The 18,207-nt window shown below is 51.0% G+C and overlaps 2 protein-coding genes across 10 annotated transcripts in view; one reads left to right on the forward strand and one right to left on the reverse strand.

Annotated features, from left to right (window-relative positions):
- LOC122369992 (CD109 antigen-like) overlaps positions 1–17,580 on the forward strand; it is a 79,804-nt gene extending 62,224 nt beyond the window's left edge. Inside the window, exons 11-26 of the mRNA XM_043345207.1 lie at positions 287–487; positions 881–1,068; positions 1,398–1,558; positions 2,249–2,353; positions 2,792–2,911; positions 3,581–3,699; positions 4,430–4,578; positions 4,901–4,982; positions 5,589–5,720; positions 5,979–6,147; positions 6,612–6,873; positions 7,223–7,922; positions 9,044–9,205; positions 9,910–10,109; positions 15,696–15,879; positions 16,331–17,580. Of these exons, the coding sequence (XP_043201142.1) occupies positions 287–487; positions 881–1,068; positions 1,398–1,558; positions 2,249–2,353; positions 2,792–2,911; positions 3,581–3,699; positions 4,430–4,578; positions 4,901–4,982; positions 5,589–5,720; positions 5,979–6,147; positions 6,612–6,873; positions 7,223–7,922; positions 9,044–9,205; positions 9,910–10,109; positions 15,696–15,879; positions 16,331–16,759 (3,363 nt within the window). The 3' untranslated portion in view covers positions 16,760–17,580. The remainder of the gene's footprint in view (positions 1–286; positions 488–880; positions 1,069–1,397; positions 1,559–2,248; positions 2,354–2,791; positions 2,912–3,580; positions 3,700–4,429; positions 4,579–4,900; positions 4,983–5,588; positions 5,721–5,978; positions 6,148–6,611; positions 6,874–7,222; positions 7,923–9,043; positions 9,206–9,909; positions 10,110–15,695; positions 15,880–16,330) is intronic.
- Positions 10,957–15,621, reverse strand: LOC122370009 (uncharacterized protein K02A2.6-like). Of its 9 annotated transcripts, none has more exons than XR_006254504.1 (4): positions 13,847–15,621; positions 13,350–13,510; positions 12,518–12,715; positions 10,957–11,681 (listed from the first exon to the last, which is right to left on the reverse strand). XR_006254504.1 is itself a non-coding variant. In XM_043345278.1 (4 exons), the coding sequence occupies exon 4, from the start codon at positions 12,672–12,674 to the stop codon at positions 11,187–11,189; it is 1,488 nt and encodes a 495-aa protein (XP_043201213.1). In that variant the 5' UTR covers positions 12,675–12,715; positions 13,350–13,510; positions 13,847–14,352; positions 14,720–15,621; the 3' UTR covers positions 10,957–11,186. The 9 variants fall into 9 exon arrangements, 7 of the variants coding, with proteins under 7 accessions (XP_043201213.1, XP_043201179.1, XP_043201222.1 ...); XR_006254503.1 differs by having other exon boundaries at positions 13,350–13,513; XM_043345278.1 differs by having other exon boundaries at positions 10,957–12,715; positions 13,847–14,352; positions 14,720–15,621.
- Positions 17,581–18,207: the final 627 nt, after the last annotated feature.

Raw genomic sequence — 18,207 nt, forward strand, 5'->3', positions numbered from 1 at the left:
ATGTGGTTGGACATATTGCTGATGAGCTTTTATCCTGAAAATCAGCGCTTTTTATAGTATAAGGGTACCAATGATTGCAAGAACATTGATGATTTCTGCTCCCTATGGTAGTCGCTTTAACACAATCGTTTCAACGAAGAGGCAGCATGTTCGAATAAGCTCAAAATTCTGCAATCAATGGGCAACCCTATTAAATATAAAGCCTGTGACCTATGAACTCACGATAAACCTTTCCGTCCACAACTGAGTAGGAATCTGATGACTCACAATAACCAACTCATTTCAGGTGCTGAGTAAGAACCTGGTGATCCACGGGGACCGTGTGCCGGTGGAGGACACCACCGGGCCGGCCATGAAGACCATCTCGCTGCCCGTCTCGGCAGAGATGGCACCCAGTTTCCGTATCCTGGTGTACCACGTGACGGATGATGGGGAGGTGGTGACCGACTCCATACAGGTGCCCGTGGAGGGCATCAACAGAGGACAGGTTAGTCTGACGGTGACGTGATGTTACACTACATAGAGACATCAACCGGGGCAGGGGTAGTGTGACGATCACGTGACAGTATGTGTCATGAACTTATAGATTGTAAGACCGAAATTGTACCCGGTCTTATTCAAGGTTGTAAGACCGAGGAGAGGTTTGTAAAAAGTAGATATAATGACGACTTTTGTAACTTATAAGAGCTCAAAGCTGGTATAGGTCAACAAATCACTTGTCTATGTAATCCGGAGCTTGGGCATCATGTTTTATATCACCAGCTTATTCCAGTACATGGCTGTTGTCCGAGCATGATAGTTGTTCAGAGCTGTCCGCAGGCCCGTAAGCCGCTGTGTGCGACATCTATACCCACGCCGTACACACGTGCCACCGTTTCAGACCAAGGTGATTCTGAACCAGCACAAGGACCACTCCAAGAACACGCTGGAGCTGGGTATGTGGAGCACACCTGGCGCCACCTTCTGTACGAACGTGATGCGAGGCTATCTGTACAGCGTGCAGGCGCAGCACGAGCTGACACGTACCTCGGTGCTGTCAGCGCTCCACTCCTTCGAGAACACCACCAGGTATGGGTGAGGTGGGGGCAGAAAGAGTGACATCGGGTATGGCGAGGGCGAAGTACATGAGATGGGTGTCAATCGTTTTAGTTGTAAGGTGTCACGATTGGCCTAGCAGGACGTGGTCAGTGGTCACTGTTCGCTGTCCAGAGTTTAATGTCCATAATGCCCGCTTCCGTGAATGTTGCGCACTTTTCAATGACAGCAAAAGTGTTTTGTTTAAAATGATGACGTGCATTTTTGGGGCCTTTCCTCAATGATGAACCGATAATTGACCCACTGTATACCTGTCTTCGCTGTTTTATAACCCCCTTTCTCCCAACCCTCCCTCTCTGTAGAGACGTACACCGGACCATCTGGCGTTGGCGGGACGGGAGTCAGCCGGACAAATCCGAGTACTATATCACGCAGAACTACGGCAGCGACTCCAACACGACGTTCGACCTGGCCGGACTGGTGGTGTTCACCGACGCCATTGTCGAGTCCGTGCCCGGTTCTGGTGAGGATTGGGGAAGGGCGGAAGGGAGAGGGTGGTGAGCGCTGTAGAAGGGAGAACCGGAATGATGCATGAAGATGGGTGAGTTACAGGATGGGACGATTGGGGTTGGAGATGTTTTCAGGCTTCGGTAGCAGGACCTTGCAACTTGTGTGGCTAGGCAAACCGTTTTTACCACACAGGTGCTGATATGTTAACCGATGTCTCTGTACCTCATGTGATCTCTGTCCTCATGTGATATCTGTCTCTATGATCACATTAGTTTACATATCTCTAGAACATGGTCGCGATGTTTGCTTTACAAATTGTCCTGGGTGCCCACTGTTGTCGATATACAGCCAGCTGATATCCAGCTGACCCAGCTGATCCAGTGTTACCCTAACACTCCTACGCACAGTAATAACAACTCACCAGCTGTCTTACTCAGTCCTGGATGCATCTGCAACTGACACACATCCCTTCTCCGAGTAATAGCGGTTAGGTCTCTCTGACAATCGATCCGATGTGTCTTTGCCAGATTTACGTCATTGTGGATGCTATTACATGAATTGATGCATAGACATGTGATGTATAAGTGTATGTATGTGTGTATGCTACCTGTATAGTGTATACCCTGCATTACTTCAAACTGTAGTCGCAAGAGATAAGACGTTCAACTTCAAATACTGACCTCCCCATGCGTTTCTTCCACAGAATGTGTGGACGGCGAGCTTCGTTGTGTTACACGCGGCTGCTATAACGCCACTCGAAAGTGTGACGGCATTGACGACTGTGCCGATCGGTCCGACGAAATGGGATGTAAGTACGAATGGATATGTCATGGCTTAACTTATTATTCCATGTTTATTCGACATTTCCTCGAGACTGTGGGACATCTCTTGTTGTTATTTTACTTGCGATAATTATTTGATGCATCTCTGGCTTGTTTATGCGCTGTATGAGACAAAACTATTCAAAATGAGCTATCCGTTGGCATGTTAATGTCTTGATATTAAACGAATTGGCATACGTTTGGTCTTCATAAATTTCGGTTTAGCGTAATTACCTATTTGCTCTGTTCAGGTCTCAAGCTTATTTCATAATATAAATATAATGTCCGGTGGTATGCTTAATTACTGCCAAAAGTGGCTCCAGCCTTGACGTGCGCGTAAACAATTAGCTGCTAAACTCATGTTGAACACAGGTGTTGTCTTGAGCAAACCCGCTTAGTCGTGACATGAAGCTCGCTTCCCACAGGCCCCCGAGGTATCGATGAAGACGAATTGGAGCGGCGATTCCGAATGACACGACGCTCTGTGTACAACGAGTACTTTGACCCGGAGGACGGCGACTGGGCCTGGGTCGAACAGAACATCGGTGAGAGGGAGAAAGAGAGAGAGAGAGAGAGAGAGAGAGAGAGAGAGAGAGAGAGAGAGAGAGAGAGAGAGAGAGAGAGAGAGAGAGAGAGAGAGAGAGAGAAAGAGAGACAGAGAGACAGAGAGACAGAGAGACAGAGAGACAGAGAGAGAGAGAGAGAGAGAGAGAGAGAGAGAGAGAGAGAGAGAGAGAGAGAGAGAGAGAGAGAGAGAGAGAGAGAGAGAGAGAGAGAGGGGTGGACGAGATTTGGCATCAAATGCTGAAGACTTCCAATTGAAATAGTAATCTTAGTAGTCAGGAAGGTCTCAACTGGAGACTTGGACCAAAGTCCGACTGCTAATATCCGTAATACCTTTTCTCAGGTATCCCAAAGAATTGGGCGTCAATTTTGAACCATTGGAGCAGTGAATGCAAAATAATGAAATGATATATTGAGCTCTATTCTCTAGTCTGCTCTCGTTAATGACACTCCTCGTAAATCAATTTACTCAACGTGTTTGGTAGCTTTTTTTGGTGGATGCTGCCAAAGCGCTCTCTTTGCTACGCACGAGCGTTATTTATGTCCATTGATTACCATAATACGAAGCCCATTTGATTAATTCGAAGAAACGTAGGAGGCACTTCTGGGAACAGTTTCCGGTAACCTAATCTCCTACTGCTGGCGTTCAGGGTACCTTGGAGGCGAGCAGCTCGTTCTGGAAGTTCCCGAAACCAACGACGACTGGTACATCAACGGCTTCAGCATCAGTCAGAAGGACGGATTCGGCCTCATCGACTCGCCCATACACGTGAGTCTGCGCCGCGAGAAGTGTGTTATGTGAGTCGGCGCCGCGAGTCATGGCTTCTTTTCTGAGTTAGCGCCGCGAATGGTGTGTATTTACAGCGATAAGACGGGCAAGACGCGTGTATAGAGGGGATGCATGCTGACTGGTGGGGTAATCTCTCTATTGTGCTTTGTTGAAGAGTGGCTATTTTCAGGCAATATCTGTTCTCTGTCCCAAAGGAGCAATAGTGACAACGGATGCGATATGGCCAGTGAACATGAATGGTAGTTCCGGCTTTTTGCGTCGTAGAGCTTGTAAGCTTATTGAGTTTATTGAAAGAAAGCGTAGTGACGCCGGCAGACAGGATATCACCATTTGTATCCTGTTGTATTGAGATATTGCTTCTAAAATCGTTAAAGAACTGGCCAAGTATGAATCTGATCCGACATAGACGATATTGTGCGGCTTTGTCCAGAGCTGACTAGTCTGGCTATTTTGACACAGCATCCGCTTGTCTAGAGACGTGTTGTTAAAGCTAGGTCCGCACCTGTCAGTTTATTGAAACTCATGCTGGTTCAGTAAAACTGACTTGGATGCGTTGGGTACTAATTCATTGAGACAGTGACATTGACATCAGTGATCACTAACACGGTTACCGATGTTCCCCGATCAGTCTTCTGTTCCCTGAGCAGTAACCCGTGTCGACTGGCCCGGTAATCCAATATCCGCTGACCCTATAACCCGTTATCCGCAGTACGAGAGTAACCGACCGTTCTACATGACCATGGAGATAGCGGAGGGAATCCGTCGTGGAGAGACCATCGCTGCATCCCTCATGTTGGCCAACAACCAGGAGATTGAGATCCTGGCGCTGGTTGTTCTGGTTGACAGCGAGGACTACCAGTGAGTTCTTACAGGAGCTGCTGTTGTCTGTATGGTGATTCGGTGTTGGAAACAATATATCTGGCTATGATACATGATTTATGATGTATTACTTTCGTCCCAAGACGACAGCAATGTTGCGCCTGATGGTCCGCTGTGCCGAATACTCCCAAATCCTCTAATTTCAGTTAATCTTCATAGATGACGCTACTGTCTGGCGCCTGCATCTATGCTGCACCGTCATACACATAAGATCCCGTCTCTCCCGATCTGTGGAATTATGCCAATGCTGATTTACGTGCTAAGTGTGTATCGTCACATGCCACGTACGCTTTGTCGCCAGATTCGTGCACGTGGAGAAGGACGGTGTCATCTCTCACAGAAACGTGCGGACGTCGGGTGGAGATCACCAGCATCTGGTGCCGGTCAGTGGAATGATGGACAGACGGTTAGATATAGTTGGACAGCCGATGTGCACATTAGCTGGAAATCGGCCCTCGCTTACCATTGCTTGCAAGCAATGTGTGTGCTTTTATTTGACTTCAACAACATTTTGAATGAGGATAGGGCGATGTCATACGTCGATCCGATGGTTCATGCCGCCGTGTCAACCGTACATGGGTCATCCATGCTCAGTCTATCTCCTTATCTCTAACACCGATCTTTACCACAGATCGAGGCGGGCGGTGTGATCGAGGTGATGATTCCGATCAAACCTCTGGTGGAGGCTGGAGAACTTGATCTCTGATCTCTGCACACTCTATACCACAGATCGAGGCGGGCGGTGTGATCGAGGTGATGATCCCGATCAAACCGCTGGAAGGTTGATCTCTGATCTGTATCGATCCACAGATCGAGGCGGGCGGTGTGATCGAGGTGATGATTCCGATCAAACCTCTGGTGGAGGCTGGAGAACTTGATCTCTGATCTCTGCACACTCTATACCACAGATCGAGGCGGGCGGTGTGATCGAGGTGATGATCCCGATCAAACCGCTGGAAGGTTGATCTCTGATCTGTATCGATCCACAGATCGAGGCGGGCGGTGTGATCGAGGTGATGATCCCGATCAAACCTCTGGTGGAGGCCGGAGAGTTTGACGTCACCGTGAAGTGTATCACCCAGTTCGGGCTGGACGTGGAGGAGGCCACTGTCGAGGTCTCGGTAAGTCGGGGGTGGCCGTTGGTGGGGAAGTCTAATGGGTGCCTACCCTTTACGTTGCTGTAGAATCACGCCTTTGTTAAAACCATTTTTGTAATTGGTCACTGGTCTGTTTGCATTTTTTTAGATGGACTTTGTCATTTCATGAATGAGGGCGTCTCATGGGTCGCTTTCCAACCGTTTTATTCTCTTCATCAATACCTCCATCATTATGTTTTCATCCGCCTTCATCATTATCACCATCGTTGGTGTTCTCAACAGCCGGAGGGAGTCGGTATCGGAAAGCACACGTCCTTCCTGTTGGACCTGAAGAACCGCGCCGTGGACCACAAGTTCCTCAACATACTGACGGACCAGTCTCCGGAGGTGCCGTATGCCACTTGGCGACGCTTCGTCTACGGTAGTCCGCAGGCGACGGTCACCGTGTCGGGTTAGTTTGTGGGTTGATTGGTGTCAGGTCAGGTCACGGGTCATGCTGTCGTCAGGTCAGGTCATGGGTCACATACATTGTGTCATAACAGCTCGTAAGTCGCAGTGACGTGTCAGGTCATTCGTTAGGTCTACGATTACTGCCACCATGTCTGGTCACTGTGATAGATTAGTGTAATGGTCACTGGAAAGTCAACAAGGCCATGGGGTCAACCAGTGCTACGTTTGAGTACATCACGTATGCCCAAGGGTTGTTGGGGTGGTTCAGATGAACGAATGTAATCAGCGTCATTATTTGGTTATGTAATACCGGTTGATTATGGATGTATCAGTGCAGTTTGTTAATAATTCTCGGTAATCTCGTAAATCATGCTTGATTCACGGCCCGCTATTCCATGATAGTGAAAGGTGAATCGCACGACCCCCATCACGCCCCGTTTCTAACCGGACACCTCCACTGCGCAGGTGACGTATTCGGTCCCGTGTTCCCTGAGGTGCCAATGACCACAGTCAACGTGTTCGGCCGCTGGCTCAAATCTCTCGACGGCACCGTCTACAACTTGGCCGCCAACATCTGGTCTCTGCACTATCTGCGTCTGACCAATCAGCTGTCTCGTCCCTTCCTGCGCCGTGTGCTGGAGGCGGTCAATGTGCACTTCCTGCTGATTATGAAGCGCTGGAGAGGAGGTCCGTTCCTGTTCTTTGATGGAGGTCGGCCTAGTGTGTGGTGAGTGTGATGAAAATGATTGCTTTCGGTCTAGTCCTGATGTTTCGTGTAGCTATTGTACCCTGTTGTACTGGTACTGTGTTATGTTATGCTGAGGTATCGGTCTGTGTTTGTCTCCTCTCATTTGTGCCTTTTCAGTTATTTTTAGGCCATGTTATCCACTGTGCATCACACAAGCATTCATTATTTAATCGGGATTATTGTACGAGTAGGCTAATTTTCAAAAATGTTGGGCTTGACGCTTTGAGATGACAACATTGGCACTCCTGAAATTCACCGGACTGATAAGATGATAAGACTGATCAGAGGTTCTTGAGTCCCTATTGATGCATTCTTTTCCTGTGTTCAGGGGCACGGCATGGGCGGCACGGCAGCTGCAGTACTCCCAGTTCCAGGACTGGGAGAACTACCTGTACGTCGAGCCGCGTATCCTCTCTGAAGCCGCCGAGTGGATGTGTCTCTACCAGAACTTAGACGGCTCGTTCAACGAGACCGAGTGGTACGAACAGCCCCTGGACCAGAAGATGGACCCGCGCTCCAAAATCGACGGCGAGGAGGGCCGCCAGCGGCGCATTCCCCTGACGGCGCACGTGCTCATCACTCTTCATGAGGTGCAAGATAAGCTGCAGGGGGACGGCAAGGCGGCCGTCGCCACCGCCAAAATGCGTGCCATGCAATATCTCGAACGCAGTCTCAATATCATCACGGATCCATACGAGATAGCCATCACAGCATACGCTCTAACAATCAGTAACAGTGTGAACCGTGATTTCGCCTTCACTAAACTCCACAATGCGCGTAGTGAGATAGAAGGCATGTACTACTGGGCACGAGGGTTGGTTGAGACGAATCCCATCACCAAAGATGTGAACCAGCGGCCCTATCTGGAACCCAAGAACGAACAGGAATGGGATTGCCAGTCGGTGGAGGCCACGTCGTACGCTCTGCTCGTGTATCTGCACCGCGACGGTATCGGCATTGATCAGGAGAAGATGGTCCAGTGGCTCAACTCGATGAGGATGTTCGACGCCGCCTGGCTTTCGACAGTGGTGAGTGGAGGGTGTGGGGGGAGGGGTGAATGGCAGTGGGATGAAGTGAAGGCCCGGGAGCTTATTACGGAGCGAGCGAAGCGAGCGTAGTCTTTCCTTAGATTAACGGAAATTTCTGAGTATGAGCGGCCGGCCGGCCGGCCGGCCGGCCGGCCGGCCGGCCGTGCGGACGCTTTTGCGAGGCTTATATCTCAGCAACCACTTGACCGATTTACACGGGGTAATTTTTGTAGGGTAGCTTCATTCCTTCTACCAAGTATTGGACTATTCCCGATGCATGTGGATGACCCCTTATGCACGTGCCACGCGCAAAACGAAGAGGTGTCAGTTTTGCAATTGTTGCAATATCTCGGTAACTACTTGGCCGATTGCGCTGAAAGTTGGCATGTAGGTAGGCACCCACTAGGCACTGCATATCCATGTGCCAGAGTTGGGGTGCTGCTGCACGTGCGCACGTGCAGGGGTCGTTTCCAGATCTCGAGAACGGCTGGACCGATGGCGCTCAAATTTGGTACACGGTTAGTGACCAGTTAGTAGGGTGCCGTGCACAAGTCAGTTGGGACCCATTTTGCACGTGCGCACGTGCAGGGTGCCGCTCCCAGATCTCGAGAACGGCTGGGCCGATTGTGCTCAAATTTGGCACATCGCTAGAAACCGGTCAGTAGGGTGCGGTGCACAAGTCAGTTGGAGGTACCCCCTCGAAATTTCGCACGTGCAAGACTCACCCCCTCGCTCGCTCCGTTAGTCGCCCCAAAAGGCGCTATACTGGTTTATTGAAATTGTAAATAGATGTAAGGTTAGGGGTAGGTGGACAGGATTTGGTGGCGAATTGCCAATTATATTCTGATTTCTCGTAATATCACAGTGAATTGTACCCAGTAAATTAAATTGTACACAGTAAATTGTAACAAGCTGTTATTTATCCGATTTCACACAAAACTAGCTTGCACCTCGCATAAATTTATATAGTTGTTATCTATCCACGGCTAGCTTCTCTTCCTATTTATCATTTCCTAGCGCTGAGCTCTTGTCTCCAAGTCCCTTGGCGTTTGACATAACCCGTTCGATATTCAGCTCGGCCTTCCTGTGCTACCGTCTAACACCCAGTGTCCCCTCTCCAGGACTCCATCGTGGCAATGCAGGCTCTGTGTGAGTACTCGTACCGCGCCCGACTGCGAGACATCACAGACATGCGCGTCACCATCGAGACATCCGGGCTGCGCGACTTCCAGGAGGTGGTTCACATCACCAACAACGCCACCTCCGTCATCCCTGCTGTCGATGTAAGTGATTGTAAACGGTTCTCTCAGGGAGAGGAGAGAGAGAGAGAGAGAGAGAGAGAGAGAGAGAGAGAGAGAGAGAGAGAGAGAGAGAGAGAGAGAGAGAGAGAGAGAGAGAGAGAGAGGGTAGAGAGAGAGAGAGAGAGAGAGAGAGAGAGAGAGAGAGAGAGAGAGAGAGAGAGAGAGAGAGAGAGAGAGAGAGAGAGAGAGAGAGAGAGAGAGAGAGAGAGAGAGAGAGAGAGAGAGAGAGAGACCGGAGGGGATCGGACCGTATAGGGGGGGGGGGGGGGGGGGGGGGAGAGGCTCGGTACTGAGACTGGCTAATGGACCCGTCTGGTCGTATCTGAGAAGGATGGATATTGACGTAACTGGGCATGAATAGCGGGCGGCTATTGTCGGGAGAGGAGCGGGCGTAGTGCGTCATAACGGATACGAGAGACCGCGACAACAGGGCAGCGTAAATGATTAATGTCGATTTATATTTCCAGCTGGGTTCTTCTGTGTCCGCCTTATGCAGAGTTCTAAATGGAATAAAGGTCAGATAGTCCATTCTTATCTACTCGATAAAGAATGCACAGGTGAAGCTCTTAGCACAACGTCCGTGACGGTCTACCACGTGTCATATTGGATCATGTAAGCACTCTTCTGATAACATAGGTTCACATCTATTTTTTCATTCACCTCTCTCCCTCCCTTTTTCTCCGCAGCTGCCGAACGTTTGGGGTCACGTGAACGTGGTCGGCACGGGCGCCGGTCAGGCGGTGGTCCAGCTAGACCTCTCCTTCGGTATCGATCGAGAGGACCTCAAGGATACGCCGCCCGTCAAGGCCTTTGACCTGTTGGTAAAGGAGAACGCCATCCAGGCGGCCAGGAACAAGTCCATCATCCACGTGGAGGCGTGCTTCAAGTGGGTACCGATGCAGTTGGCGATGGTGCAGTAGTTTTACTTTTACAGGTCGTAGTCTCTGATCTATTTTGTATGTAAAGCTTTTTGTGGTAATATGGAACTGAAATAACATTAAAGGGACTATCCCACCTTCTAAAATGTTGTTAAAACCAGTTAAATTGTGCCCGACTTTATAGATTGGATGACCAGGAACACGGTTCTGGCATTTATTTTTCATTAAACATCTTAGGCTTCCCATATTCCAAACACAAACTTTCAAATATGTGACGTCACAGCCCAAAATTACGTCCTTCCCCAGGCCACATTACTGTCATAAAGCTGATTTTTTTTTTACTCTGTAGGCACCACAACAAAGTTCAGACCAAGTTTTAAGCGATTTTTCAACGAACAAACCCATTTAAATCAGAATGACTAAACGAGGTGACGTCACACTAACGGTCGCTCCATGTTGAAGATAGGGCCTTGTACAAGGCCCATTTTCAAATGAAGGGAACGAATTTCTTCAACACCAAGAGGCCGCGGGGGTTGCAACCTAGATAGATCGTGGTTTCTGAACCTCGCCGCAAACTTGGCTATCTCAACTCAAACCCCATGTTAAAGGTGGGATAGTCCCTTTAATTTTGCATTTTGATTGATTCATAACGAGGACTGTGAACTTTGACCCTACCTTGACCTCTCATCTTATCCTGACCGTGACCTATGATATCTCCCTAACTTATAAACCTCACGTGACCTCGCCTAACCTCACCTTGTTACCTGTGGCTCCACTGTGACCTCTGGCCCACCCCAACCCATGACCCCCTCTTGACCTGTGACATCTGGACTTTACCCTATCCTGTCTGTTATGTCTCGCGGCCCACCATCGACACACCACCGCTCGGTTCCGACTGACTGTATTGTAGCACGGTGGTGGGGACGACAGGAGGGTCGTCCCCTCAGGCAGTCCCTGACCTGGGCAGGGACCGACCCAGGTATCACACACACAGTAGCAGGCAACTCACATATCGGCCACCGCCAATGCCCAGGCAGGGGTCTGCACAGGTGTGCACACGGCCCATTACATAACACCTCTCCACCCTATTTTCTTAGTATCGGCCTCGGCCTCAAGTTATAGCGACGCGGCGGATCATCAGGCTGCGGCTGAGTGGTACACTGAGCCGCAGACGGCGGCCGCGGCGGGGACGGCGGCGGCGTCTCGGCGTCCCCGGGCTGAGTGGTCCCTGGATCCGCAGACGGCGGCGGCGACGGCAGCGGCGCCGCGGATGCGGCCCTGGTCCCCGGCGGCCCCCCGGCCGCGGGATCCCTCTCCGCTGGTGCGGCGAGTCGTCCTCTTCCCTCCTCGGAAAGCGGTGTCCCAGGCGGAGGCGGCTGCATCCAACCCGGCGGCATGGACGGCGTCGGCTCATCGGTCAGCTCCATCTGACGGCTAGAACCGCTGGGCACCACGAAGTCTAGGTGGCGCTGTATCACGCGGCCGTCCTCCAGACGAACAGTGATCTTGGATCCAGAGCGGCTCACGCAGTGTCCCGGGAGCCAGCGTGTTCCCCGTCCGACGCCGGCCAGTCCGGAGACCTGTGACACCCAGACACGCATTCCAGGGGTTAGAACACGATCCTGTGACCGACGGTCATATCTCTCCTTCATCTGCTGCTGTGCGGCTGACACACGGTCCTGTAGGTCAGGCAGTAAACAATCCATACGAGTCCGCAAACGTCGGCCCATCATCAGCTCTGCTGGAGTCTGCGCCGTTGTGCTGTGAGGAGAGGTACGGTAGGCAAACAGAAACCGGCAGATTTTCGTGTCCATGCTGCCATGTTTCTGCTTTCTCAGGCCCTGCTTCACCGTCTGCACACAACGCTCCGCTAGACCGTTACTTTTGGCCGACAGGGGTGCGGTCAGCAAGTGGCGCATGCCCAGCTGCTTGCAGAACGTCTCGAACGCTGGCGCTGTGAAACATGTTGCGTTATCACTGACCAGGGTCCGCGGGATTCCAAAATATGCAAATGACTTGCGCAGCAGCTCCATGGTATTCTCGGCTGTCGTTGAACGGGCCAAGTGCACGTCAATCCATTTTGAGTACGCATCGACAACAATCAAGAGCAAGTGGCCATCGAACTGGCAGTGATCAATATGCACTCGGTCCCAGGGATTTTTCGGCCAAGCCCACGGACTGAGTGGCGTCACGGGTGCCTGTCGGCGATACTGCTGACATGTCGGGCAGTGACGCACCAGTTCAGAGACTTCCCTGTCTATCCCAGGCCACCAGACATACATACGAGCGAAACTTTTCGTGTGACTCTCTCCCAGATGTCCCTCATGCAGCATAGACAGAATTCTAGGCCGAATCTTGGGGGGTACCACCACCCGTGACCCCCACAGCAAACATCCATCCTGAATGCTCAGCTCACCTTCCTTGCTTCGGTACTGTACCAGCTCTGGCATCACGAGGTCGCCCGATGGCCAGCCCTCTCTGGTGAAGCGCAGAACGGCACTCAGCACAGGATCCCTGGCGGTGAACAGACGGATGGACTCAGCGGTGACCGGTGACGAGTCGAAGAACTGCATCAGGTGCACCGTCTCAGCTGGAACGGGCAGCTGGGGCGATCCTGCAGACACAGGAAGTCGGCTCAATCCATCACAGTGTCCCTGCTTGATACCCGGCACATATTCCATCTTATACTTGTACCCCGAGAGCAGCATAGCCCATCGTGTCACCCGGGGAGAGGCCATCAGTGATACCGGCTTATTTCCTCCAAGCATACCCAGCAGCGGCTTATGATCTGTCCGGATCAAGAATTCACGACCTGCCAAGTAAAAATTGAACCTGGCCAGGCCAGCAATCACTGCCAGGCCCTCGCGATCGGTCTGGGAATACCGTCTCTCAGTCTCCGACAGAGACCGCGAGTAGAACGCAACTGGCCTCTCAACATGGTTCCTGTCCATGATACTTAGGACACATCCTACCCCCACCGGGCTGGCATCACAAGCCAAAATGACTGGAGCTGTCTCGTCAAAGTGCGCTAAAGTCAGGGTTGATTTCAGCATACCTTTCGTACTCTGAAACGCCTTCCTCTGAGCTGGGCCCCATTCCCACTTCTGCTCCTTTTTCAGCAGCTGATACAGCGGTGCCAGTTCTGTGGCGAGGTTTTTCAGGAACTTCGCGTAATAGTTGACCAGGCCGAGCCATGCCTGAAGCTCTTTCAAGTTTTTGGGCTCTGGGGCTTTTTCAATGGCACTGACCTTGTCTGCTGTTGGTTTGATACCATCTGCCGTGATGTGGTGTCCCAGATACACCACTTCTGATGCCGCGAACTGACACTTCTTCCGCTGCAGTCGCAGTCCTGCCTCCGACAGACGTCTCAGAACCTCCTCCAGCCGCTGCAGATGTTCCTGTTCGGATCCTGCTGAGACAATGACGTCATCGATCAGCACACCAACTCCTGGGATTCCAGCGAGCAGCGATTCCATGTATCTCTGGAAAATCGCCGGGGCTGAGGCATATCCAAAACCCAGCCTAGTCGGTACCAATATTCCCTTGTGCGTATTGATAGCCATGTACTTCCTGCTGTTTTTATCTAGCTGAATCTGATTATATGCGCTTTTCAGATCTAGTTTCGTGAAAATTCTGGCACCCTGAAACAGCGTGAATAGCTCCTCAGTCTTGGGCATCGGGTACCTCTCTAGCGGCGTTACTTTGTTGACCGTTAACCGATAATCACCACAGAGACGGACCTCACCTGACGCCTTCAGTGCAGTGACGATCGGTGCAGCCCACGTGCAGTGTTTCACCGGTTCCAGCAGCCCGGCCTGGATCTGACGGTCCAGCTCGGCGTCGACAGCAGCACGGTACGCCAGCGGTACCGGCCTGGGCTTGTAGAAGATGGGACGTGTGTCTGGGTCAATCGGGATATCTACCACAATCCCCTTCGCACATCCCAACTCATCCGCAAACACATCAGAGTGCTTATGCAGCACAGACTCAACTCCGCTTCCCAGCGTCTGCGTCGTCACCATGCAGATGGTTCTCCAGTCCAGTCTGATGCTCTCCAACCAGTTCCTGCCGAAGAGCAGCGGCCCTGTCCCATCAACTACTACCAGGGGCAGGCTAAACGACTCTCCGCGGTACACCACGTCCATCTGTACCTCACCTCGGACCTTCAGAGGCTCGCCTGAGAAGGTGTGTAGGATGAGGCTGCACGGCTGCAGACGGCGTTTCTTCTCCGGCCAGAGCTCTTGAAACCTGCTGAACGAACAGACGGATACAGATGCACCCGTGTCAAGCTCCATCCTGACATCACGCCCATCCAGCGACATGTCCAGCATGATCGGAGGCCGGCTCTTCACCACATGAATCCGCTCCCGACACTGAAAAACCTCCCCGATAAAGTCACATTCTTCAGTGTCTGCCTCCATCACCCTCTGCTCTTCCCCAGATCCTGCACCATCGCCCTCCTCCTGACGGACCACCTCCGACCCAACATGTTTCACCGTCCCTGCCCGGTGAGCGGCCGATGTATGCCCGTACTTGGAACACTGGAAGCAGCGCTTACGTTTAAAGTAGCATTCGGATTCAGAGTGCGTTCTGTTCAAACAGCGCCAGCATCTCTCACCTTCATGCCGCGCTTGCTTACTGGCGTTGTGTCGCTCCTGGCTGGTCCGCTGTGAGGCTGACGGGCCCGTCCGGACACGGTTCACTGCCGTCTCCCCCGTAGCGGACACCACCGGCTGGCCAGCTCCCGCCAGCTCCTGTAGGTTTTGACCTGCTGTTTCCGTTGCCACAGCAATCTTGATTGCCTGCGGCAAAGTCAGCTCAGCTTCTGCCAGCAACCTGCGCTGAATGGGGTCAGAGTTAACTCCACACACCAGCCGGTCTCTGATCATTTGATCAAGAAACGATTCGAATTTGCAGTCCCGTGACAGCTGTCGCAGGCGCGCCACAAACTCCTGAACAGACTCTGACTGTACTCGACAACAGGAAAAGAACCGATATCTTGCGACAGTTACCGATGTGGGCGGACAAAATTGCTTGCTCAATGTTTCAACAATCATGACATACGTCACCTCATTTGGTTTTTTCGGTGACAACAGCGATCTTACCGTACCGTATGTCCGAGCTCCCATACTGCTGAGGAGAATGGCCCTCTTCTTAGCATCGTCCTGGATGTCATTAGCCACGAAGAATTGATCCAACCTTTCCGCATACTCTTCCCAGTTATCTTGTCCTTGGTGAAATTCTTCAATCTTCCCCAACGGCATGGCTCCGTCCTCACTCCGCTCGTCGCCAATGTTATGTCTCGCGGCCCACCATCGACACACCACCGCTCGGTTCCGACTGACTGTATTGTAGCACGGTGGTGGGGACGACAGGAGGGTCGTCCCCTCAGGCAGTCCCTGACCTGGGCAGGGACCGACCCAGGTATCACACACACAGTAGCAGGCAACTCACATATCGGCCACCGCCAATGCCCAGGCAGGGGTCTGCACAGGTGTGCACACGGCCCATTACATAACACTGTCCCTCTGACCCCATCTTGACCTCACGCTGATCTCTGACCTGACCCCTGACCTGACCTCTCTTTGCGTCAGGTGGGTGAACACGGACGAGTCTCCGACCAGCGGTGCCGCTATTTTGGAGGTGGAATTCCCCAGCGGCTACAGAATCGATCAGCAGGTGGCCAACGCTGACGTCCGTAACGCTAAGCGCAACAGTTTCAATACACTGATGAACGGCAAAACCGCCCCCGACAAGATCTTCTGGTTCTTCGACAAGGTAGGAGCGGTATTCTTTGGACAAGGATGAAATGGTTGAAACGTGTCATGTCGCTGAAAGAGCTCGTTATTATGAGACCTCAAATACTTATTATGAACGTAGCTTACTTTTTCTTGATAAATAATGATTAAAGTAAAGCATGCTGATGCCTCCCATTCTCCAATATACCCTAGGAACACAAGTAAACAATAAAGATGCTATTATTGAAGCTTATTGTACTTATCGTGGCAAGCCGATCCATCCGAAAATGGCTTTTATTGGCTGCCGAGTCAGGCGAAACGAATGAGGTGGGCACAACATAACACACAACACACACGCGTCACATTTGCACACATATTCACTTACACACCAAATAAAAATCGCAATAGGAGCTTAAAAAAAAAAAATCCGTGAAAAAGTGGCCGGTCGAAGGTGATGAATCTCGTCTTACCCTCCCCGCCCGTTCTCACAGGTGTACAGCAACTTCACACAGTGCTACAGCTGGACCATCTACCGCCGCTTCCTGGTGGCCAACTACACCGCCGTCCGCACCGCCTTCATGTACGAGTACTTCGCCCCAGAGCGCTTCGAGATGTTCATTCTCAACTCCACCGAGCTGAACGTGATCGATATTTGCCAGGTGTGCGGCTCCTACCAGTGTCCCTACTGTCCCTGGTATAGTGCCGGTGCGGTGCACGGGCCCGGGTTACTGGTGGGTATCGCACTAATGGTGGCTGTTTTGGTCCAAGTGGCGGGGGTGTCGTTGATCGGTGGGGATGAGGAAGGGGGCGAGGAGAGGCATTCGAGGGGACGGCGGACGACCGGTGGGGGTGGGGAGAGGAGCGGGAGGGGTGAACTTGGGGCAGAGGGGAGGGGAGGGCAGTGCAGCAGTGTAGAGTGATCTTGGTGGGTGACTGTGATGTGTGGATGCGTTTGTAGATGGTTGTAAGCGTGTGTTTGTAAATGTTTGTATGTGTTTGTAGATGTTTGTTAGTGAATTTAGACTGGTGCTGAGATTGTGCCGACGGTGCCTTCGATTTTTACTGCGAATGCGTCACAAAAAGATGAATGTTATGCAAGGATGTACGTTCAATCGGTGTTTTTACATATATATAGCTGTGTATTTTACATGTCGCTAGTGCCTTAAAATGGTTGATTTCAGTGCTTCAAGATTGCAATCTCACTGGACCGGTATATGTGCAAGCAATGCGAAGCATTTCATGTAAAATGTTGTTAGTAAAAGTAGAAGTGAAGCAAACCTCCTTTTTCTCACTCATTTTATGGCGTTGAGCCACCCAGCGAAGTTGCGTATTGCACTTCTTGGGTTTGCAGCAATACCGTTATAAAACTCCACGGTTGTCTCCGTTTTTCTTCCGATGTACTTAGATTTCAATTTTCATTACATTCTGTTTGGATTTTATCGACACATTTCTCCTTTGACTTTTATTTCGGTAGAATTTTAATGTATTGTGTTTCACATTCCATACACGACACAGGTCACATGCCATTTGAAGATTGTCTTGACTGAATCGTTTACTAGGCTGGTGATGTTTATCGTTTGATGCCTGAAGCGGTAGGATGTTTTGGGAGTTGCTTCCCTCGTATCTCAAACCGTCCATTGCGAAGAGTAACGCATTTTGCACATTATGTCAAATAATAAGCCGGGGTGATACCATTTGTTGTGAATATCTCGCCATAAAAATAAATTGTCCAATGGAATGATATGATCGTTTTTCTTTACTTTACTATCCTAGCATTTTACATGAACTCGTATCATGCTTGACATACTTGGTTTACGGTAACCGGTAGCTGAGGCAACTACGGTCTCAAGTTGAACAGCCACACTGTGAAAGTTATTGCAATACAGCAATCCAATGCAGATAATGGAAATCGCACAATTGAAAACGGTGCTCTGTATGAAGAAAGGAAGTGCTACGAAACCAAAATATAACTATTAGAAGGTTTTATCAGGCAAGTGTATTATTGGTTGTTAACCATAAGTTAAATCAATCAACAATTGTTACAGCAGAGACAGAGCGGTAATGCATCTCTTGGGGAACATCTTCAGCCAATCATGTTATGGTCGCCTTGTTTTGCAGAGCTAACTTTTACAGCGTTTCCAACTTCTAAGGGAGGGAATCGTTTTTGTGCTAACTTTTCAGTCGCCCATTACACGCACGGTAACTTCCGGTCTTTGAACAGCGGGGTAGGTACCTACCCCGACTGTTTGTGAGCGTGGGTGGGGGGAGGGGCACGTTTGTCTGGGGCGAGGCGGTCGCCCTATCGGCGCAGTATTATTGCTCCGCGTATACGCAGCGCACCGCGGACACCGTCGCGTCGGTGCCGATG

The sequence above is a fragment of the Amphibalanus amphitrite genome, unplaced genomic scaffold, assembly GCF_019059575.1.
Source record: "Amphibalanus amphitrite isolate SeventyFive unplaced genomic scaffold, NRLGWU_Aamphi_draft 000034F_arrow, whole genome shotgun sequence".
NCBI lineage: Eukaryota > Metazoa > Arthropoda > Thecostraca > Balanomorpha > Balanidae > Amphibalanus > Amphibalanus amphitrite.